General features: G+C 43.9%; 1 protein-coding gene across 1 annotated transcript in view; it reads left to right on the top strand.

Annotated features, from left to right (window-relative positions):
- The first annotated feature begins 14317 nt into the window (after positions 1 to 14317).
- Positions 14318 to 23761, top strand: part of MBOAT1 (membrane bound O-acyltransferase domain containing 1) — a 114182-nt gene continuing 104738 nt past the window's right edge. Inside the window, exon 1 of the mRNA XM_003263553.3 lies at positions 14318 to 14416. Coding sequence (XP_003263601.2) covers positions 14318 to 14416 — 99 coding nt within the window. The remainder of the gene's footprint in view (positions 14417 to 23761) is intronic.

Genomic DNA, 23761 nt, shown 5'->3' with positions numbered 1-23761 from the left:
TCTCCTGACCTCGTTGAGAGGTGACAGCGTGCTGGCAGTCCTCACAGCCCTCGCTCGCTGTCGGCGCCTCCTCTGCCTGGGCTCCCACTTTGGCAGCACTTGAGGAGCCCTTCAGCCTGCCGCTGCACTGTGGGAGCCCCTTTCTGGGCTGGCCAAGGCCGGAGTCGGCTCCCTCAGCTTGCGGGGAGGGGTGGAGGGAGAGGCGCGGGTGGGAACCGGGGCTGCGCGCGGTGCTTGCGGGCCAGCGCGAGTTCCGGGTAGGCGTGGGCTCGGCGGACCCTGCACTCGGAATGGCTGGCCAGCCCCACCGGCCCCGGGCAGTGAGGGGCTTAGCACCTGGGCCAGCAGCTGCTGTGCTCAATTTCTTGCTAGGCCTTAGCTGCCTCCCTGTGCGGCAGGGTTCGGGACCTGCAGCCTGCCATGCCTGAGCCTCCCCGACGAGCGCTGCCCCCTGCTCCATGGCGCCCAGTCCCATGGACCACCCAAGGGGTGAGGAGTGCAAGCGCATGGCACGGGACTGGCAGGCAGCTCCACCTGCAGCCCCATGCCGGATCCACTGGGTGAAGCTGGCTGGACTCCTGAGGCTGGTGGGGACTTAGCTAGACCTTTATGTCTAGCTAAGGGATCAGAAATACACCAATCGGCACTCTGTGTCTAGCTCAAGGTTTGTAAACACACCACTCAGCACCCTGTGTCTAGCTCAGGGTTTGTGAATGCACCAATGGACACTCTGTATCTAGCTACTCTGGTGGGGACGTGGAGAACCTTTGTGTCTAGCTCGGGGATTGTAAACGCACCAATCAGCACCCTGTCAAAACAGACGGCTCGGCTCTGCCGATCAGCAGAATGTGGGTGGGGCCAGATAAGAGTATAAATGCAGGCTGCCTGAGCTCGCAGTGGCAACTGGCTCTGGTCTCCTTCCGCGGTGTGGAAGCTTTGTACTTTCTGTCTTTGGGTTTATGCTGCCTTTATGAGCATGTGTTACACTCATCGCAAAGGTTTGCAGTTTCACTCCTGAGCCAGCGGGACCACGAACCCACCAGAAAGAAGAAACTCCAAACCTCAGAAGGAACAACCTCCGGACACTGCTGTTAAGAACTGTAACAGTCACCGTGAGGGTCCGCAGCTTCACTCTTTAAGTCGGTGAGACCAAGAACCCACCAATTCTGGACACACCGTGATCTGCCTGCCTCGGCCTCCCAAAGTGCTGGGATTACAGGCATGAGCCCTGCGCCTGGTGAGTTTGTACTTTTAAGCTACAATGATAAGCACATAGCAGGACCTGATCCCTATTTTTTAAGGAGGAATTAAATATTGCCTTAGTTTCCGTACACCTTATACAAATGGTGACTATATCCTGTCACACTGTACAATACTGATGTGTTTATTTCCCCCAGTGAAGCACTCCAAGAAGGAGGACTATGTCTTTATCAAATTCTGCTTAAAAGTATTAGAGGGCCTAGCCAGTTTAACAGGATAAGAAGAAATTTATCAGTCTAGGTTGAGTGTGGCAGCTCACACCTGTAACCCCAGCACTTTGGGTGGCCAAGGTAGGAGGATTACTTGAGGCCAGGAGTTCAACAACTTGGGCAACAAAGCGTGACCCTATCTCTACAAAATTTTTTTTTTTTTAAAAGTAGCCAGGCCTGTTGGTGTGGCCCTTGTGGTTCTAGCTACTCAGGAGGCTGGGATAGGAAGATTGAGCCCAGAAATTTGAGGTTACAGTGTGATATGATTGCACCACGTTGCTCCAGCCTGGGTGACACAGTGAGACCCTATCTCAAAAAAAAAAAGTAAATTGCAACAAACAGAACAAGTAATGTTTAAAAAAAGGAGAGCATTTATAATGGCAACAGAAAATGTAAAGTTTTGAAATAAATCTAATAAAAATTATATTTATGCAGAAAATTATAAAACTTTATTCAAAATCTTAAAAAAGATTTGAGTAAGTGGAGAGAAATATCATACTTATGGAGCAAAAGAGCAAAAGAACCATCATAAAGATTTTGATTCTCCACAAATTGAGAAATAGATTCAGTAAAATTCCAACCAAATCCCAATGGAGTTTTTCATGAAATCAACGAACTGGTTGTAAAATATATGTGGAAGAGGAACATCCCAGGTCAGTTAATATGCTCCTGAAGAACTATGTCAGAGAACATGTCCCACCAGATACCAAGACTTAAAACCCATGTGTAGTCATTATGACATTGGGATATAAGCTCAGGGTAGACAAACAGTAGAATAAAATAGTGAGCTTAGAAACAGATCAATGCATAAATATAAACTTGATATAGGACAAAACTGGAATTGTAGATCATGGGGGAAAAGGGGGAGAAAAAAATAAAAAGGCTCTGGGAAAAATGATTATCTATATGGAAAAAAATTAAATGTGATCTCTACCTCATATCATACCCAAGAATTAATTCCAGATTAGCCAATGACTTAAATATAAAACCAAACTTTAAAATATGTTAGGTGTGGGTGTGGTGGCTCACACCTGCAATCCTAGCACTCTGGGAGGCTGAGGCAGGTGGATTGCTTGAGACCAGGAGTTTGAGACCAGCCTGGGCTATATAGCAAGACCCTGACTCTACAAAAAAAAAAAAAAAAAAAAAAAGGAAATTAGCTGAGTGTGGGGGTGTGTGCCTGTAGTACTGGTTAATCAGGAGGCTCAGGTGGGAGAATTGCTCTAGCCCAGGACGTTGAGGCTGCAGTGAGCTGTGATCATGCCACTGCACTCCAGCCTAGGTACCAAAGTGAGACCCTGTCTCAAAACAAAACAAAACAAAACAAAACAAAAAACATGTTAGGCAATTATACCAGTCAGGGTTCTCCAGAGAAACAGAACCAACAGGATGAATGGATAGATAGGTGGATAGGTAGGTAGGTAGGTAGATAGATAGATAGATAGATAGATAGATGATAGATAGATAGATAGATATTGTGAAAGTATGGCTCACATGTTTATGGAGGTTAGAAAGTCCCACAGTCTGCAAGCTGGGAGCTCAGAAAAGCCAGTGATGTTGTTCCAGTCCAACCTCAAAAGTCTGAGAACCAGAGAGCCAATGGTATAGATCCCAGTCCAAGTCCAAAACCCAAGAACCAGGAGTGCTGATGTCTGAGAGCAGAGGAAAGAGGATGTCCCAGCTCAATAAAAGAGAACAAATTTGCCCTTCCTTTTCCCTTTTGTTCTATTTGGGCCCTTAACAGTTTAGAGGATGCCCACTTACAATGGTGAGGGAGATCTTTGCTCAGTCTACCAGCTCCAATGCGAATCTATTCCAGAAACACACAGACACACCCAGAAATTAATATTTTGTCAGCTAATCGAGCATCCCTTAGCCTAATCAAGTTGACACATTAAATTAACTGTCAGATAAACCAATATGTTCTAAAGATTATCAGGTTGCACACCTTGAATATATGGTTTTTGTTTGTCAATTACACTGCACTAGACCTGAAAAAATAAGGAAATAGACAAAATATAAAAATTATGGAATAACGTAGGCATGAATACATATTTCAGGGAAGAAGACAAATGAATGGTCAAGAGACAAATGAAGAGATGTTTGCCTTCATTAATACAAATAAAAAATAATAAAAGCACCTCACTCTCTCCTGTTTGGCAAGAATCAAAAAGACTGACAATACCAAGTGTTAGTGAGAATCTGGGACATCTGTAGTCTGACACACTGCTAGAGGTAGGTTAAATTGGTACAATCACTTTGGAAAACAATTTGGCCTTATTTTGTAATGTTGAATGTGCATTCAGGCCATGACCCAGAAATATTCACTCCTAAGTATATACTACAGAAAAATTATTGTACTTGGTTACCAGCAGTCAAGAATATTCACGACAGCATTGTTTTTTAAAACTAAAAATCTCAGCTGGGTGTGGTGGTGTGCACCCATAGTCCTAGCCACTCAGGAGGCTGAGGTGGGAGGATTGCTTGAGCCTAGGAGTTTGAGGCTGCAGTGAGCCATGATTCCAGCCTGGGTGACAGAGTGAGACTCTGATTCTAAACATAATAATAATGAAAAATAAAAAATAAAACTAGAAATCTGGAAACCACTCAAATGTCAATTGACCAAATCATTGTTAAATGAATTGTGTTATAGTTTATTCAAAAGAATATTATACAGCAGTGAAAATGATTAAGCTATTTTAACATATCTTGTATGGATGACTCTCACAAATGTAATATTGAGTAAAAAGAAAACCAACAAGTAACAGGGGAGTCATACAAAAGTCAAAACAGATAAACCTAACAATATATGCCTAGAGATATATATACATATGAGATAAAGCTACAAAAAGAAGAAAGTAAATAACACAAAATTCGAATCATTTTTGCTTTAGGAAGATGGTGACACAGTGAGAAGGGGCATCTAAGGTTTTATAAAGGTACTGGCTTTCGAACATTTTGTTCACTTCTCCCTTAAAGAATTTTGAAAAACTGTGTATTTGCTCCTACATTTTAAAGTCAACATCTAAAATTTTTCATCATAAATTGCAATTGTTGCAAAGAATGTAAATTCTAGCATGTTGCAAATATTGACATTCAAAAATAAAATAGGCTGGGCGCAGTGGCTCATGCCTGTAAATCCCAACACTGAGGTAAGAGGATTGTCTGAGCCCAGGAGTTTGAGCCCAGTTTGGGTAATATAGTGAGATCCCCATCTCTACAAAAAAATTTAAAAAGTAGCCAGTTGTGGTGGCACGCACCTGTGGTCCTAGCTACTCAGGAGTCTGAGGTGGGAGGGTTGCTTGAGCCTAGGAATTCGAGCCTGCAGTTAGCTATGATTGGGCCACTGCAATTCCAGCCTGGGTAACAGAGCAAGACCCTGTCTCTGAAAATAAATAAATAGATAAATTTTAAAATAAACCTTGTATATCTTTTAATAGCATCCTATGGAATCTAAAACTGTAAGTTGATACTACTACCATCCAACAATGGAAAACATTCATGAATAAGCTCTTTAGCATTACAAAAGTAATTCTTCTTCTATTCTACTTGAATCCTATTTCTAGTCTATTCCTCCATAGACTTTTATCCTAATATAATACATTTTATGGTTGAACGTCTTCTGTTAACACCGTCATATTTATTCCAAACAAAATATGCATATAATTGTAATTCTTAACATTTATCTCATTTCCTGAAGTTAGAAAGCTCTAGGATAAAAATTCTTTGAGTTATCTTTATAATTATTATCAGTACACATTTTATCAAAAATCCATAAAAACATTATAAATATTGATAATCATTAAACATAAATAGTAAAATTTAATGGAAATACATCTCTTGATGAGAAGAATAATGATTTTGCTTTTTCTATGGTTTTAACAAAGATAAATGTTTATACTGCTGAGAACTGCAGGGACTAGGGATTACCTTATTTAAAAATTTTTTATTCAGAGGAGGTAGAAAATGGTAAGAAAATGGTTTTAACAAAGAAAAGTTTACACTGGTAAGAACTGCAGGGACTAGGGGTTACTTTATTTAAAAATTTTTTATTCATAGAGATAGAAAATGGTAAGCATTTTATAGGATGAGATAAAATGAAAAATCACTTTAATTACAAACATTTCTTAATTGCTAAAATAGGTTTTAATTACTACATTGAATAACACATACCAAAGCTGAAAGAAATTCCATACAAGTTTTATCTTTGGATTTTTATCCAAAGTTATCATGAAAATTTTGGCAGTTCCCAAAAATATTCCAGTTACATTGAAAAAAACCAAAATCACCCTTTCTGTTTCAGCTGATCAAGATGTTTTTATTTCCGGTAAATGACACATCCTAAGAAAGTATTGAGCATAGCTGAAAAGTTCTTCTACTTAAATATACAGAAAATAAAAGCCCAAGTATTTAGTGCTGAGTATTTCTTATCCCCTCTCTTTCTGTTTTCTCTCCCAGGACACTTCCTCATTCTTTGAAAATGGGCTGGGGAAGGAAGAGGTGAACGTTTTCATAGTCATCCCCCACGCCTTTGTCCTCGTCACCATCATACGTCTGAATTCAGAACATCTTAACAGGGCCCCGGATACTCAATTCTAAAAACCATGCTTGATCCTTTACAGGAATATGTATAAAATGGGAGACACAGAATGTCCTGTAGGTTTATGGGGCCTTACTTAATCCCTCAGGAGACAGGGATCATCTGGAGCTGAGCCAGTTCTCACCCAGTGCCCCTGTTCTATTGTGAGATTTACAATGAATGCCTTGGTTGAGTGCAAGGAGAGATATTGTGAACTCAGGAGTTGTCAGGCAAATCGGTTGCAGGAAAGAGTATATATGGAATTGGGGTATCTAATAATTCCTAGTAGATTCCTAACACCAACCATTTTAATGTTTGATGCCTATGTGCCCTCAGAAAGTCCTTGCGTACGTGGGGCAGTAGGGGCGGGTGGGGTGGGGTGCTTGCTTGGCTTGAAGAACACTGTGGATGGAATTTCTGATGCTTTACTTCTTAAAATGGGTGTCTGTTTTATTAGACTTTTTTTTTTTTTTTAAGACAGGGTCTTGGTCTGTTGCCCAGGCTGGAGTGCAATAGCATGATCTTGGCTCACTGCAGCCTCAAACTCCTGGGCTCTTGGGCTCAAGCATCCCTCCAGCCTCAGCTTTCCAAGTAGCTGGGACGACAGGTGTGTGCCACCACACCAGGTTAATAGACTATTAGACTATTTTAAATTATATTTTATATATATATATATATATATACACACACACACACACACCTATATATACACACAATTGGTTGGGCGCAGTGGCTCATGCCTGTAATTACAGAACTTTGGGAGGCAAGGCGGGTGGATCACCTGAGGTCAGGAGTTTGAGACCAGCCTGACCAATATGGTGAAACCCCGTCTCTACTAAAAATACAAAAACTAGCTGGGCATGGCGGCAGGCGCCTGTAATCCCAGCTACTCGGGAGGCTGAGACAGGAGAATTGCTTGACCCAGGAGGTGGAGGTTTCAGTGAGCCCAGATCACACCATTACACTCCACCCTGGGCGACAGAGCGAGACTCCATCTAAAAAAACAGACAAACAAACAAATTATATATATTATGATATTAACAGGCTATTTTTGTTTAAATTATATATAATTATGATATGTCTCTCACTAAAGTTTTAAAAAATCTACTAAATCTATTAAACTAATAGTCTATTTTTGTTTATATTATATATATGATTACACTTATACATATGATATATCTCTCACTAAATAAAGTTTAAAGAAATCTACAAAGTTCATGGGGCAGTGTTATTTTACACACATGAACGCTGTGGCCCAGGAAGTTTGGGTTTATAGGCACTGTAGGGGAGGAAGGATTTCTTTTCCTCACTCATTACTAGGTTCGTGGCTGAGGCATTTATAACAAAAGACAGATCAACAGGAGAAAAGCATCTGCATTTATTTAATGTAAGTTATACATGACACAGGAGCCTTAAGAAATAAAGACCCAAAGACACAGGGAAACCTGTGTGTTTTTATGCTTAGGCTTGATGAAGTGGATAGTCCTGTGGAAGTGTGATTGGTCAAAGGGGGTCTGATCTAATGGAAATAAACTGGGGGAACTTAGCAAGTCGCGTGCGTTCAGATTCCTCTCTGTGTCCCTGTGTCTTCTCCCAGGTTCAGGGAGGGCACCTCTTGAATGAAGGTTTTATGACCTGCTTCAGCAAAGAAAGGTAAAGGGAAAGTGAGAGTGACCTTCTGCCTCTGTCATCTTCTCAAATGCCAAGATGCTTTGTTGGATATGATCTGAACTCTATCAGTGTGAGAATTGGAGGAAAATGTACAATGTTCACAACTAGTAGTAGAATTTCTTTCAGAACTGTCTTGTTTATGGAGGAAAACAATAAGCTCCTTTAGGGGCTGGATTTTAAGCAGCTTGGTAGGCAAAGAGATAGGTTAGTAGTTTTAAATTAAACATGAAAGAATTTAGGTATAGAGGAAAGCAGAGAGGAGTGAGGAAGAGAATAGGGTGAGAGGGAGTAACCAAGGAACCTAGCTGGGGCTGCACCTACAGAGAAAGGAGAAAGTGCAAAATTTGCTGGTAGAAGGGATGCCGAAGCATCTTTTAGAAATAGTGACATCCAATATGGAATGTTAAGGCTTTTGAATGTCTGCAACATGGATTCCCTGGTCCTTTTACATCTTCAATATGTGGTCACACACAGATGCTAAATGTGGATGGTGGGAAAGAGAGAAGCAAGTGAGGACCCAGAAGGACCAGGAACAGGGGTCTAGATGAGAGAAATGCCCAGGCATTGGTAAAATCTTGCAGCTGGCAGAGGACTTTGCATACAATATACAATCTTTGGCTTGGGTTAATTTATCTGAATTCCGTAAGACAGAGTGGCTTTGGTGGGATCTAGGAGACGTATGTGTCTGCACAAGCAGTATGCAAAATATGCCTCTGTCAACTTCAACTTAATAAATAAATATGCTAACCAAAGATGCTAGCAAATGAATATGCTGGACAATGTCTTGAATTATTGGTAGGTATAAAGTGAGATAATTCTCCTTTACTGTGTTTAATATTAACGGAAATAACTTTTAAAGTGTAATGCTCAAAAGCATGTAAGTGATTAAGTTGGCTCCCCTCTGCCTCCTCTTGCAATAAAAGACTCTAAGCAATAAAGGTTTGAATACTACATGCAGAGGTTGAAAAAAAAGAAAAAGCAATAAAAGGAGTCCAAAGTGGGTAGGGTTAGTTCTATTTTTGGCAATAATTCCAATGTGGTAGGACATAGTCATTATGCTTTGGTCTGAATGCGTTCCCCCAAAATTCTTATGTTGAAACATAATCTGCAATGCCTTAGTATTAAGAGATGGGGTTTTGGGAGGTGATTAGGTCATAAAGGCTCCAGCCTCATGAATGAGATTAGTGCCCTTATAAAAGAGGCCCAAGGCTGGGCACGGTGGCTCACGCCTATAATCCCAACACTTTGGGAGGCTGAGGCAGGCAGATCACCTGAGGTCAGGAGGTCAAGACCAGCCTGACCAACATGGAGAAACCCTGTCTCTACTAAAAATACAAAATTAACTGGATGTGGTGGCACATGCCTGCAATCCCAGCTACTCGGGAGGCTGAGGCAGGAGAATCACTTGAACCCGAGAGGCAGAGGTTGCGGTGAGCTGAGATCTTGCCACTGTACTCCAGCCTGGGCAACAAGAGGGAGACTCCATCTCAAAAAAAAAAAAAAAAAAAAAGTACAAAAATTAGCCGGGTGTGGTGGCAGGTGCCTGTAATCCCAGCTACTCAGGAGGCTGAGGCAGGAGAATCACTTGAACCCAGGAGGCAGAGGTTGCAGTGAGCTGAGCTCGTGCCTCTGCATTCCAGACTGGGTGAAAGATTGAGATCCTGTTTCAAAAAAAAAATAGTAATAATAAAAATTAAAAAATAAAATAAAAGAGCCCCAAGGGAACTTGTTCACTCCTGACAAGTGGGGACACAGTTAGAAAAGGTGCCTTCTTTGAGGCTGAGAGCAATGCCTCACTAGATACTGAATCTGCTGGCACCTTGATCTTGAACTTTCCAGCCCCCAGAACTGTGGACAATAAATTTCTGTTTATAAATTATCTAGTCTAAGATATATTTTTTTTCTTTTTTGAGATGGAGTCTCATTCTGTTGCCTAGGCTGGAGTGCAGTGGCGCGATCTTGGCTCACTGCAACCTCCGCCTCCCAGGCTCAAGTGATTCTCCTGCCTCAGCCTCCCAAGTAGCTGGGATTATAGGCGCCCACCACCACGCCCAGCTAATTTTGTATTTTTAGTAGAGATGGGGTTTCACCATGTTGGCCAGGCTGGTCTCGAACTCCTGACCTCAAGTGATCCACCCGCCTTGACCTCCCAAAGTGCTGGGATTACAGGCGTGAGCCACCTTACCGGCCTAGTCTAACGTATTTTGTTACAGCAGCCCAAACAAACCAAGACACATTATCACCCAAGATTTGTAGCCAGAAGCTCATCACTTCTCACCTTCTTTCCTGTTACCATCCCCACTCCTCCCACTCCAGTTTCTTGTCTGGAGTCCTGAAATAGCCTTTTAATTGGTTCCCTTGCTTCACTCTTTGTTTTCCTCACTGTCTGTTCTCAACATGTGGCCAGAGTGATTTAAAAAAAATATATAAACCAGATATAATATCTAATCCTCAGCTCATATCCCAGCAATAACTCCCATAGCAATCAGAGGAACAGCTCAAGCCATTTGCAATGGCCCCAATCTCCCATGGGCTGCCTCCCCATACCTCTTGGGTTCATTTCCTTTCTCTCTGTCCTCAGTCACTCTGCTCCAGCCTTACTGGCCAGACAAATGTTTTTCCATTTTGCCAGCCTGCTCCTGTTGTAGGGCCTTTGCTCTAGATGGTTCGTCTTTCTGGAATGTTCTTTACCTAGAAATCTATTTGGTTAACTCCTTCACCTCCTTCCAGTCTTTGATTAAATGTGGCCTTCTCAATGAGGCCAACCTTGACCACCCTATTAAATACTGCAACATATGGGCTGCAGTATTTACTCTGCTGTGCTTTTCTGTTTTTCTATGCACTTATCATCTAACATCATAATATTATTTTAAATGTTTTTTGTTGATGTCTTTCCCTGGCAGAGTGTAGGCTCTGTGATGGGAATGATTTCGTTCGTTAATTGATGTGTATCCCAAGCACCTAGAACAGTGTTTATAAATAATAGTTCTTTAATAAATATTTGCTGAACGTTGTGTCCATTTTCATAAGCAAAAGCACTGTTTCCCGAACAGTAATCTGGGGAAGGTTTCTTCTAAAGGATGTACACAAAACAAATCCTATGGTCAGCTAATTTTGATGGCCCCTTCTTTGAAACTGACATGAGTGCTTATTAGTAGATTTTTTGTGATCTCTGTGAATATCAAAACTTCCTTTACAGGATACTCAAGGAGATCAACCAATAATGATGGAAAAGTGTTTAGAGATGAAATGAAAGTTGCAGCAATGATACATTAGGAGTATTAAGAAGAGAGCCTAATGAATAGGGGTAAATACCTACTTTAGTGCTATAAATAACATTTCACTGTACACTCAGCATTTAGAGCTGGCCAGTCTAATGTGCTGACGGAAGCCCACGCAGACTCAGAACAACAAGCTGGGTCATGAGGACTTAAGTGAGAAGAGAAGAGACAGTCATGAGTTCAGCTGGCTGCATAGATTGCCAGGAAACTATCCACCCATTCATTCCAAAACACTGTTGTGCTTGGTACTATCATTGGCCCTGGGAAGCGGGCCGCAGAACAGAGTGGAGAGTAAGGGAAAAATACAAGAGTTGAGGGAGATTCCAATTGGTCTCCAAGGCAAATATAAAGTCTTGGGTTGAGGGGTTAACACTGTGCAGCTCCCTGAAGCCTAAGGTGACAGTGACCTCAGCAACAACACCCAAGGTGGAGCTAGGATAGAGGACAAGGAGGGTGGGGCCAAGCATCTCCCAATACCCAGCGGCTCCAGGGCATTAGGCAAAGCCCCAGCTTGCTCTTTTTTCTTACTGCAGCCAACCATGGACTCTGGGTAGCACAGGTTTTTGTCTGTCTTTATGTACTCAACATTATCTTCAATCACACTTTGTTATTCATAGGACACTTCTTTGGCAATAGTAACTATTTGGAACACTTGTCAAAGAAGTAGGAAGTATGGAAAGTGCCTCTGAAACAATGGCGTGGAGGATAGAATGGCATGGAGTTTATCTGCTTAAAATAAAAATACTTTACTTCTTTAGGAACTCCTTAGGCACTCTGCCAAAGCCGAGTGACTCTATGGCAATTTATAGAGCTCCCCAGATCACAGGAGAACCAAAGCAGCAGGCAAGGCAGGGACAAGTGAAATACAAGAGCAGAAGGGGAGATGGAAAAACTAGAAAGTAGACACATCAGTTGAGAAAGTGTACCTCTCTGGGCATAGTTTAGTACAATGACAAACTCTTTTTTTTTTTTTTTCTTTTTTTGAGACAGAGTTTCACTCTTGTCCAGGCTGGAGTGCAATGGCGCGATCTCGGCTCACTGCAACCTCCGCCTCCCAGGTTCAAGAGATTCTTCTGCCTCAGTCTCCCGAGTAGCTGGGATTACAGGTGCCTGCCACCACACCTGGCTAATTTTTGTTTTTCAGTAGAGATGAGGTTTCACCATGTTGGCCAGGCTGGTCTCAAACTCCTGACCTCAGGTGATCTGCCCGCCTTGGCCTCCCAAGGTGCTGGGATTACAGGCATGAGCTACCGCACCTGGCCATTTTTAAAAGAAAAATTTAGACTAGGTTATGAACTGTGTTTTGTTAGGGAGAAAAAAACCTGTGTAAGGCTAATATATGTATATATTTTACATCTGCATATATACATATGTATATATCAAACCTGTGTAATATATATATATAAACTGTGTAATATATGTATATAAACCTGTGTAAGGCTAATATATGTACATATACAACTTTACATATATAAATACATATATTTATATATCAATTAGTATATTTATATATAAATATATATACACACACACACACATATATATATAGCCTATGTGAGGACTATTCTTTGAAGTCTGAAAGGCATAGCTTTGTGAAAATTATAAAGGGTTTGAGGCCCTTGCTCCAGAAATACTTCCCAAACTGACCTACTTCTGTTTTCCAGCAACTCATATCTGAGTGTTGATTTTTTTTTCCTTTTAAACAAAGCCGCATCTGCTCTCATATACCTCACTTCAGCTGTCATCTAGCTCCAGATAAGATGAATGTTGCTCCAATTCTGGTCATTTTCCAGGACTATATGATATTAAATAAACCTATCTAGCCTAGTGATCCTCAAGTATATGCGTGTGTGCGTGTGTCTGTCTGTCTGTAGTGTGGGTTTGCTTGTGAGTGGTAGAGGTTATCATCTGGTGGTGACATCTCCATTCGGTTAGCTTGTGGGAGTGGTGGTACAATTTTTTTTTTTCCTCCTCCTTAGGGGACATAGGTTGAGAAACTCTGGCCTGGCAATTTAATGCTCAGTGCAGTTTGATGGTTATAAAACTCCTGAAGAAGGCAAGAGTGAGGCCTGAGTCTTGGAGAGTAAGTTGTTGCCAGTGCCTGACAGGCCTTCGGTTTAATTTGAAGCTGGAGGCCACATTGATAAAGTCTGCCCCGAAAGTCATTGCCTGTCTGATCGAATACCGGTTTACCCGGCAGAGGCTGGGGGCCACGTGAGCTCACTTTCTTTGTTTTTCTACCCAGCAGCCCGGAATATTGCCTTCCTGAAACCCTTTTTCAACAGCTAGCGATTCCTGAAAAGGATCTTAAAGATTTTTATGTTTCTCAGAACCTAGCAATAACTTGGAAAAGTTTTCCAAGTAACAGTGATGCGTGGGTGTCTGGGGGCAGACAAGGAGCAAGGCACCCTTTTTGAGGACCCGTGGCATGCAAATGACCTATCAGAATGCACATAGTATAATAGTAAACACCGTTTCTTACAGAGGTGAAATAATTCTCACTCCACAGAGACGGAAGTGACCCGAAGCTAGCAGTCCCCTGTATTTGTTTGTGTGACACCGAACATGTCAGATCAGGATGTAGGAAACTATGCCTAGCGCAGAGGAGGGTAAAGGAAGTAGGGAGTCTGGTGGCTGCGGCGCTCGCTAGCAGCGCAGGGTCTCTCCAGCTTCCAGCCACTGGCTGAGGAACCCTCTACGGCTTGAAAGGGAAACGCAGCCACTCAGCCGCTTCCACTGCCGCGGCGAAACCAAAACAGGGTGGGGCGGGGTGGGTGGTGCTCTCTAGTGGAAGGCGCCCGCTGGGTGAGGTCGTTGCGTCTTGCGGGGGGCTAGGGCGGTCAGCCCGGGAGGAGGAAAGGCGCGTCCCGCCTCCAGCTGCAGGGCCAGGCGGCGGCGCCCGCTGGCGTCGCTTTCCCTCTCCCGGTCGGCCTCGGTGCAGGCCGGGCTGGGCGGGCCGGGCGGCGCTCAGGGGCCGGGCTCGGAGTCCCCACTTTTCCTCCCTCCTTCCCTCCTCTCGGGGCCGTCCCGAGCAGCCGGGCCAATGGGCGCGGAGAGGAAGGGAGCGGGAAGCGGGGCGCCTTGGGCCCGGCCCTCCTACGGCGCCCGTGGCTGCAGCGCCAGCGCCAGCGCCAACGCCAAGTTTGCGCCTCGAGAGTTTGCGCCGGTTCGTGTCTCCCGGCCTCCCGTTTGCTCCCCCGCGAACCAGGCGGACGCGCGCCCCTCGGGGCAACCACCCAAGAGCACCCGGGCGGGAGGACGCCGAGCAGGGGGTGTTGCGGGCTGGGACCGGGGCAGCCACCTCTCGAAGATGCAGGATGGCAGCAGAGCCGCAGCCGTCCAGCCTTTCCTACCGCACCACGGGCTCCACCTGCCTGCACCCGCTCAGCGAGCTCCTGGGCATCCCGCTGGACCAGGTAACTGCGGGCCGGGAGCGCAGCGACCCCAGCTCCCCAGCGATCGCGGGCATGGGGCGGGCGAAAGTGTTATCCACCGTCCCTCCGCCTCCATGGCGTATTTGATAGCCACACACTAGACAGTTGGTTTTTTTTGTTTTTTTGTTTGTTTTTTTGCTTCTTGAGTTGGTGTTAGTGTTTTTCTCCTTGTAAGTGTGAAAAAATATTGGTACAGCGTGCGCGGCAAGTTCTACTGAACTTTTTTTTCTTTAAGTTTGGGATTGCCTCGTTTCCTGTAATCAAGTTCTGAAGTAGTCTGATAAATGAAACCAGTGTTTCTTTCATCAGTGTCCTCAAGTCGTTATTGTTTTCAATTTAGATGACCCTACTTAAAAAATAAGCGCGATTAATCTGTAGACTGTAGTTTATAGATATTGAATGCAAGACCTGGGTTTTAGACTTCTGCGGCGAGGCTTGTTCAGGGGTGACAGTTATTTTGTACCGTGTGTGATGCGGGACACACAAGGACACTTTGGTTTTCCCAGGGTTCGGTTGGCTCATGTGCCTGGGGCTGGAGCTTCTGAGTAGGACAGGTTAGGAGGAGGAGAGGGGCCCCAGTGAAGTTATTTGAACTGTCCAGGAATTATCTACAACCATTAAAATTAAAAATGGCAGCAACAGTGGCCATTTGACTCCTGGCAAGAAACCTTCCTGAAGATGAAGCCCGTCTTACTCATTTCCTTGTCTCTTCAGGTGCTGCAGGCTAGATCTGCGGGATACTTAGTAGTGACCCAGTCAGTAAATGTTGATTTAAATAGAATTGGGCAGGGCATGCTCGGGGAGGACCCACTGCGCTCCTGTTTTGTTTCATGCTTTTTGCCTGGTTTTCTTCCCCTTCCTCTCACCAGTGCTCCTTTTCCTTTCCTTTTAACAACAGCACACCTGCTGCCCTTTCCGCACACCCCTTCAGCGATGAGAAAGTGAGACCTGGACATTTGCCTTATTCGGGTCCTGTTTACTGAGCCACCCTCGTACCTGGCTCACTCTGAGGACCTGACTGAGAACTCCACCTGATGCGACCTTTGCGTTCTCATCAGTTGCAAAATCCAGAAAGTCAGAAACTTAGGAAGAGTTTCAGGTGCCAAAGCATTTGTGCTTTTGTAAATTACTCTTTAGTTTCTGCTGAGGATGAAATAAACCCAGGGACCCAGGCAGAGGCAGACATAATAGCAAATTCTTTAGTTCTGAAATTAAATAAAACTCAGCTGAATTTCCTTAAGGGGAGTTTGTTTTGTACTTAACCTCTCCACTCCCTATCAGAAGGTATTTTAATTGCATTTTCTCTTCTAAGCTCTTCTACACAGCTAGAAAGACTCCAGGAAGGCTTTTTGTATGGCTAAAGGACCACGGCAAGTTATGTCTGGGAGGTGCTAGAATAATGTTTTTAACGTCTTTCAATTGCATCCCCTACTTTCCTATAAAGGTAATTCTGGTTTTAATTCATAAAAAGGAACAAAGAGCTTTAGGGATGTTTAAGACTGGGAGGGAGGGAGGGAGAGACTTCTGGGATAAACCGAAGGAGAAATGTTTGCCATGGCCGGGAGCACCTGAGATCTCTTAGCTCTTAGGTCAGTCTGACCACCCTCCAGCAGGAGTGAGTCTGGATGACCCTTGGTGGAAGAAGCACTTAAAAGGCAGTGCCCGAGCTAGCTTATTTTAGGCCCAAGGAAAATCCCCAAACCATAAATAAGGTCGTTTGAGGCTACGTTGTGGCTTGCGAGTTTGGAAGCTTTGTGTGTTTTTTCCCTTTCACATTTTTAAGGCTTTTTAAAGGCTTAGATGTCAGACTGACCTGGGTGCAATTCCAGTTCTGCCAGCAAACTTCCCTTTGTGACTGCCAGCTTGTACTCTACCCTCTTGGAGCCTCAGCATCCTCGTGTAAAATGGGAGATGACAATAAGACCTACATTCTGAGGTCGAGAAATTTTATATGATGTAAAGTGCCTGACATTAGGAAGGTTCTTGTATCAGACAGGGTCCTTGCAGGAAACAGGAACCAACCCCATTGGCTGAAATGAACAGACTTTAATGAATTACTTAGAGGGGTATGTGCAAGTTTAAGGGAATCAACAAAGGATGTTGAGGTGCTGAGATCAGAAGTAGGGGGCAGCTGGAGGGGAAAGTGGAGGAACTTCATTGCCATTTGTGAGAGTTGGACCTGCCTGGAGGTCATGAAGAATCAGAGAGAGAACCTCAGCCCTTCTTCCTACCTTGTAGCCCTTCCATCTCTTCACAGTGGCCCCCAAGGGTTACTGGCCTCAGCCTGCAGGGGCTCCTCCTGTGGCACAGGATAGGGAGGATAAAGGTGGAGCCAGATCTAGGGGGTAACCTGAGGATAAGAGTGTAGGCCTTGATACGTGTTTGCTCCTGTCCCATTAGAGAGTGACTTTTGATTGGCCTGGGATATGCTCAAAATTATAAAATAATTATCTCAAGTTACTCAAATAGTTTTTTTTTGCCTCTTAAGGGCACTGAATCATTTTCCTAATGTCTTAACATCCTAATTCCTGATTGATTGCACTCCTGTGAATGTCTTTAGCCTCTGGATCCTGTGTCAAGTTGTTTATTATCAGCAAAAATGGAAATACCTGGTAAGCATTCTGCTTTGTATGTGAAGAACTCTTTATTCATTCTTTTTCATCTGATTCTTCCATTTATCTGTTCTGTTAACTGCGTGGCATCCTTAAATAGGAAAGCCTGTGTGTGGTTAAGACTATACTCAGGAAAAGTCTATGGTTTTTGTTTCCAGGGATTTTGATTGGTCTGACATCCTCCTAAAGATGTGAAATATAAAATTATCTCCCTTAATTAGAGACAAATGGAGCATAGTAATTCAGATGCAGAATACAGGAAATGGGATGATGACTTAGGGGCCTCTATAGGTGCTTCAAAGATAAGCTTGTTGAAAACTTTATTTCTAAATGATGGGCCCCTGTCCAGTGAGCAAATACGGAGCTATGGTACGTAGTAGGATTACTCCAGTGAAAACCTTCACAGGATAAATTGGGCAAGCACTTTTCTTTCCTGTTTTGGGGGAATCAAGGAATCATCTGCTCCTGTCCTCCCCACTTTGTTTTGGTTGTGGAGTGTAACTTGATGTGCCTTTAAACTAAAGGTTTGCAAGACTGACTCAGTTGCCAAAACAGATATGATTATGTTGATGTTAGTAATTTGTGTAGTGCACAGTTATGTCATTATGTCCTAGGAGCTGTGAAAGCTGAAATGGAAAGTGTTTCCAGGCTTTAAGGAACTTCCAATTTGGTGGTTGGAAATTCTACCCACCACCAAAGCATTTTTGGGCTATTTTACCTGATGGTGCCCCCAAATTGTGTGTGTGTGCATGAAGTATGAATTCAGTGTTACACTAGGACTCTCTGAGGTACTTCTTTTTCCCCCTAATTTAGCATCAGCAGAAAAAGGGGCGAGGGGAAAATAGACCAGGAGATAAGAATCCAGGAAATAATTTTGAGATTAGAACAGTGAAGGTTTAGGATTATTAATGTAAGCTTGTGTCACCATTTAAAAGTCTGGATAAATGAAGACCAGCTTTAAAGACGTGGCATTCCAGACTAATGGTGATACCAGGAGTGAGTTTGATTATTTCACCTGGGCCCATGACTACAAAGTTTCTTTTTTTTTTTTTTTTTTTTTTTTTTTGAGACAGAGTCTAGCTCTGTCACCCAGGCTGGAGTGCGGTGGCGCGATCTCGACTCACTGCAACCTCCGCCTCCCAGGTTCACGCCATTCTCCTGCCTCAGTCTCCGGAGTAGCTGCGATTACTGGAGCACGCCACCGTACCCGGCTAATTTTTGTATTTTTAGTAGAGATGGGGTTTCACCATGTTGGTCAGGCTGGTCTCGAACTCCTGACATTGTGATCCGCCTGCCTCGGCCTCCCAAAGTGCTGGGATTACAGGCATGAGCCACCACGCCCGGCCGACTACAGAGTTTCTTTACCTACCTGGATCTGTCAGTCCTGGTTGCTTCCCTTGGCCACGTTTGCAAAGCCCAGGCTTCAGTTCTCTTCTTATCTAAGTCTTGTCCTTCATTAAAAGCTCAGCTCACATTCCAGTCGTTGTTAAATCAATTAAATATTTATTTAATGCTATTAGTGCCAGGTACCTGGCCATGTGGTAGAAATACAAGGATGAAAAAAAATCAAGGTCCCCATCCTACAAGGGCTTATATACTCTGGAGGAAACAAAAGGCCCATATAAGTATATAGGCTGTGTATGCTCACAGACCTGCGTAGGCACTGTACAGGTTTGTAGATGGTGCCGTGGTGGAACAGAGAAATGATGTCCACAGGACATGCTGGACTCATGCAGAATTTACTGTTTACATTTGATGCTTGGTAAATGTTACCTTATATTGTTAGTTATCTTGCTGGGTTTGTAAGCTTAATTCCAAACTAATTTAAAGTCTCTTTGTAGTCAAGGCTTGAGTTCCCATGCAACTTTATTTATGGATCCTGACATCTAAATTTCATGTAATTTTCACATGTCTTGAAATGTTCTTCCATAGATTTTTTTTTAACCCTTTAAAATGTAAAATGCATTTGTAGCATGTAGGCCACACAGAAACAGGCAGTGGGCTGGATTTGGCCTGATAATCCTATCTCCTCAAATATGGTGCATGGATTGTCATCAGAATCTTCTGCCATGGGTGTTTCTGGGATCCCACCCTGTCCTGCAGAATTTGAATATCAGGGTGTGAGGGCACTTCCCGAGTGATTCTTATGCCAACTAAAGTTTGAGAGCCCTTACTATAGTCAAGGGAGGACATCGCAGGGTTTAAGCTGTGAAAAGATTTTCATTTTGTGAAGGGGTACGGAAGGTCCTCACTGAAGGAGGTAGGGATGGAGGAGGAAGCAGGGGTTTTGCAGATGGGTGCAGGGTTAGAGAAGTATTTAAGGGAAATTGAGAGAGCACTGACAAGGTCAACTGAATGAGCCGCTGAGTATAATCAACCTGTCAATTATACATTTTTAGATGGATGAATATGCACAAATATGTGCTTTTTTTCTTTCAGCAGCTCCTTTCAGAAACAAAAGTGAAACAGAAATTTTCAGAGAAGGTTGTTGGGAAGTTAAGAAGCTCGGATTTTGAAAGATGCTGACAAGTAGTTGGTGGTGATAAGAGTGAACAGGAAAACTTCTTGAGATGGTGGGTCGTGGAGGGGCAGGTGCAGAGGAAGTGAGAGAGCTGGAGGGCTGGGATATGCGAGTGAAGGATTTCTAGTGAAGTCTTTCTGGGTGATGATGAAAATCGGGGTGTGCACCTGAGGGTAGGGGTGAAAGTCTGTTCAGTGTAGCAAGCAGGTGAACTGGGGTATTTGTATTTGACGGATTGTCCCTCTTGACATTGACGGTACCCAGGTGAATTTGGGGAGTTGCGGTGGAGAAGACTATGAGGTCCCTAAGATGTCCAGGAATACGGAGGAGTCACCAGAGGTAGGCAGATTCTGAGAGCAAGAAGAGGGAGCAGAGGGGATGTGACTCGGCCTGCTGTCTGTCATGCACTCAGCCCATGCCTCTGCCTGCATCTTCTCACATAATATCAGGAGTGTGAGGGAGTCTGGAGGGAGGAAAGCTTTCCTATGAGGATAGTGGAAGGAAAATAGTATGAAGCGGCTGGGCTTGGTGGCTCACGCCTGTAATCTCAGTACTTTGGGAGGCCGAGGTGGCCAGATCACCTGAGGTCAGGAGTTCGAGACCAGCCTGGCCAACATGGCAAAACCCCATCTTTACTAAAAATACCAAAATTAGCCAGGTGTGGTGGCGCATGCCTGCAGTCCCAGCTACTCGGGAGGCTGAGGCAGGAGAATCACTTGAACCCAGGATGGGGAAGTTACAGTAAGCCAAGATTGTGCCATTGTACTCCAGCCTGGGTGACAGAGTGAGACTCCATCTCAAAAAAAAAAAGAAAAAGAAAAAAAGAAAACAGTGCAAAGCAGCAGTGGGGGGTCTGGAAAAGCCCTGACCTGCTGCTTCTGACCTTGGCTTTGCTGTCGTGGTGGTAAAATGAGAACAGAGGGGCGGGCTTTGTGAAGAAGGTCAGCAGTGGAGGGAGGAAGGCAGTGGGAAGATGAGTCACAGAGGAGGGGGAGAAGGAAGTTAGGGGCAGCACATGGATGCAAGTTGAGAAGTGGAGCTTGCGAGCCGCGAGTGAGGGTTGGGGAGGAGTGGCAGGGGTCTGGGCAGGTAGGGTGGCCCCCTAAGGTCTCAGAGCCCTGATGAGGTGGTGTCCAGTGACTGACTCTGAGCTTTGCAGTCCCTCCTGGAGCTGCACATTCATGTGGTGGAAAGTTCCTCTGTGGTTCTGAAGAGCTTGCTGGAAGCAGCCTGAGGGCATTGAATGTGGATGTGTTGGGGATAAGATGGTGAGGTATAAACCCCCAGGTCCACACAGTTGCAGAGGACAGGCCTGGTGGAGTTGGGGACTGTCCCTCAGAGCCTGTGTGAAGATGGGTGGTCTCCATGCTGGGGGATTCTGGATAAGTCCAGAAGATGGGCTGGCCTACTGGAAACTGCTGGCTGGTGTCACAGTCTAGTGGCTTAGATTTGATAATAATTGAAGGGAGGACAGAGAGATCACAGGTATGGCCATATATTCCCTGGCATTTGAAGCAAAGGCCTAGTGTGTCCTGGAGCTTTAGGCTTCCTGTCGTGGAACAAGAGGTGGTTCTTCACAGCTTGGCCTCAGTTTACCTCTCTGGCTTAAGGACACTGGCAACTCCATACATTGAATGCTTATGCTGTCAGCACTGCTCTGCATACATTCTCTCAGTTAATACAGCACTAAAAGTTATTCTCCAAGTTTCTTCCTTCTTTCCCCAAATTTCTTCTTTTCTTCTTTCCTCCTCCCTTTTCTCTCTTTTCTTTCTGAGATGGGATCTCACTCTGTTGCCTAGGCTAGAGTACACTGGCTTGAACATGGCACCCTGCAGTCTCAAACTCTTGAGCTCAAGCAGTCCTCCTGCCTCAGCTTCCCAAGTAGCTGGGACTAAAGGTGCATACCACCCCACCTGGCTAATTTTTTTGTATTTTTTATAGAGATGTGGTCTTGCCATGTTGCTCAGGCTGGTCTTAAACTCCTGGCCTGAAACGATCCTCTCACCTCAGCCTCCCAAAATGCAGGGATTATAGTTTTGAGCTATGACACCCAGCCTGTTCCCCAAATTTCAAGTTAGGAAGCAGCCCCCAGGGCTTATGTTACTTGCTTGTAGCTGGGACGGGGCAGAGGCAGGACTCGAACTGAGGTCTGTCACTGGAGGCTGTGCTCCTGGTTGCTGCACTGCACCCCAGCACCGTTTTCCCTGCATGCTGTGCTTTCAGCACAGTGAACTCTTCACTTCCTATCTCTCAAACCCAGTGTGTCTTTCACACCCTCCAGCCTCTGCACACATACACTTCCTTCTCCTTGGAGGTTTATTCCTCATCCTGTTCCTCAATTCCTGTTTTCAGGCTGGGCCCTAAAATCCTCTCCTCGTCTTCCCTCTGTAACCCAGTCCTCCCTCCCCACCAGGGCCAAATGGATGCCTTCTTTCTCTCTGTTTCTCCATAGCATCCTATCCATGTTACATTGCTCTGCCTTTTACTTTACGTGTTAGATATTTATTGGTCTCTCTGTCCTGCCTGACTCTGAGAGGCTTCTTTCCATAGTTACTTATTGAGCGCTGTATGCTAGTGGGCTAAATGGAGATACAGAGATTAATGAGTTATCTGTGCCTTCTGTGAGACAAACATGTAGATACTTGGTAAACTGCTGTTTGCCTGTAAGCCTTGAAATACATGTGCTCAATGCACACACCATTGCCAGAGCACACGGGGCCTCGGCATCTCTGGGCCGCTCCTGAGATCGTGGTAGGGGAGAACTTCCTGGGAGCAGCTACTTTAGAAGCAGGAGGGAAATTAGAGGAGAGAGGGGCCAGGTGAGACAGTCAGAATATTCTAGGAGGAAGAGAAGAGAGTCACATTCTTTGTGGGTAGTGATCATTATCAAAGAAGAAAATGTCAACAAATTGAAGTTAAAGATCTAATTGTCTTTTATTAGTGATTCATGAATCAGGCAGCATCCCATCTGTAAAACAGCAAGGCGGAGCTGAGCTAAGAGGTGGACTTTACAGGTAGAAAAGGCTGAGGAAAGCAGAAGCAAAGAATAAGAAGCAAAGTTACTTTCCTTATAAGGTTAAAAAAGATGGGACTTCCTTATGCTGGCTCAGGTAGACTGGGCCCCTTTTCTGTTGGTTGCTGTGAATCTCCTCTTTTTGTTGTTGTTGTTGTTGTCGTTTTAAACAGGCCCATTGTAAAGTTGTTTGTTTCTATAGCTCCTGGCACCAGTGACTCCATTCTGGTTTGGTCTGGTCTGTTGGGGCCTAGTGCAGGAGCTCGGTCAAAAATAATTGCTCCTTACTAATTTTATTTAACACCACTGAAGATGAATCTTCGTCATCTTTGTATGGTTAGGACAAAGTAGGAACTAAATACATGTTTGTTGAATTGAAATGGAATTTTATTTACATTTTTGGATCGGAATGAATGACTTAATTAAGATAAAATTGGGAGCCAATTCTTTTTACCAACTGAATTAGGCCTGTTTATTATTTGGAACCTGAATATCAGATTAAATGGGACTAATTTCTAATTTGAAAGTTAATTCATGGCTCAGTTGCTGATAGTGAAATGTTTATCTTGAGTTATTTAAAGATGACATACTCTATTCCCATTTTCATTGTGTGCAGTTGATATACTCATCATCTCCAGTTATAAATGCAGCTATTAGTATCATTTTTTTTTTTGGCCCAGTTGTTTCAGATTTCTGTGAACATGTAGAAATTTCCTTTAGCAGTCTGAAGTCAAGTCATACATACGAAAGATGCCATACAGTCAAATACTCTCAAGTATTCTGTAGCTTGGCCTTGGAATTACATTTATTTATTTTAGTTTTATTTTTTATTGAGACAGGGTCTCACTGTGTTGCCCAGGCTGGTCTTGAACTCCTGGGCTTAAGTGATCCTCCTGCCTTGGCCTCCCAAAGTGCTGGGATTACAGGCAGAAGCCACCATACCCAGCCAGGAATTACATTTATAAAGGAAAATTTCATGAAAAGATTATATCTAAAGAGATAAAATCTGGAAATATCTTTTGTACCAGTGACTTGTATAAAGAATTCAGTTTATGTCACTTAGTAACAGTGGCTGTGTGTGCTTTTCAAAGGCTTTCTATTTTAAGTCAGCTCTTTTAGTAAACAAGATAAAGGGATAACTTACTGCAGTCTCATTAATGTCAATTTCTAGTAGTTTTGCC

This window comes from Nomascus leucogenys, chromosome 8 (genome assembly GCF_006542625.1).
Source record: "Nomascus leucogenys isolate Asia chromosome 8, Asia_NLE_v1, whole genome shotgun sequence".
In the NCBI taxonomy this organism is placed as follows: Eukaryota; Metazoa; Chordata; class Mammalia; order Primates; family Hylobatidae; genus Nomascus; species Nomascus leucogenys.
Note: the sequence above shows the minus strand (reverse complement) of the source record. Positions and strands in the feature narration are given on the sequence as shown.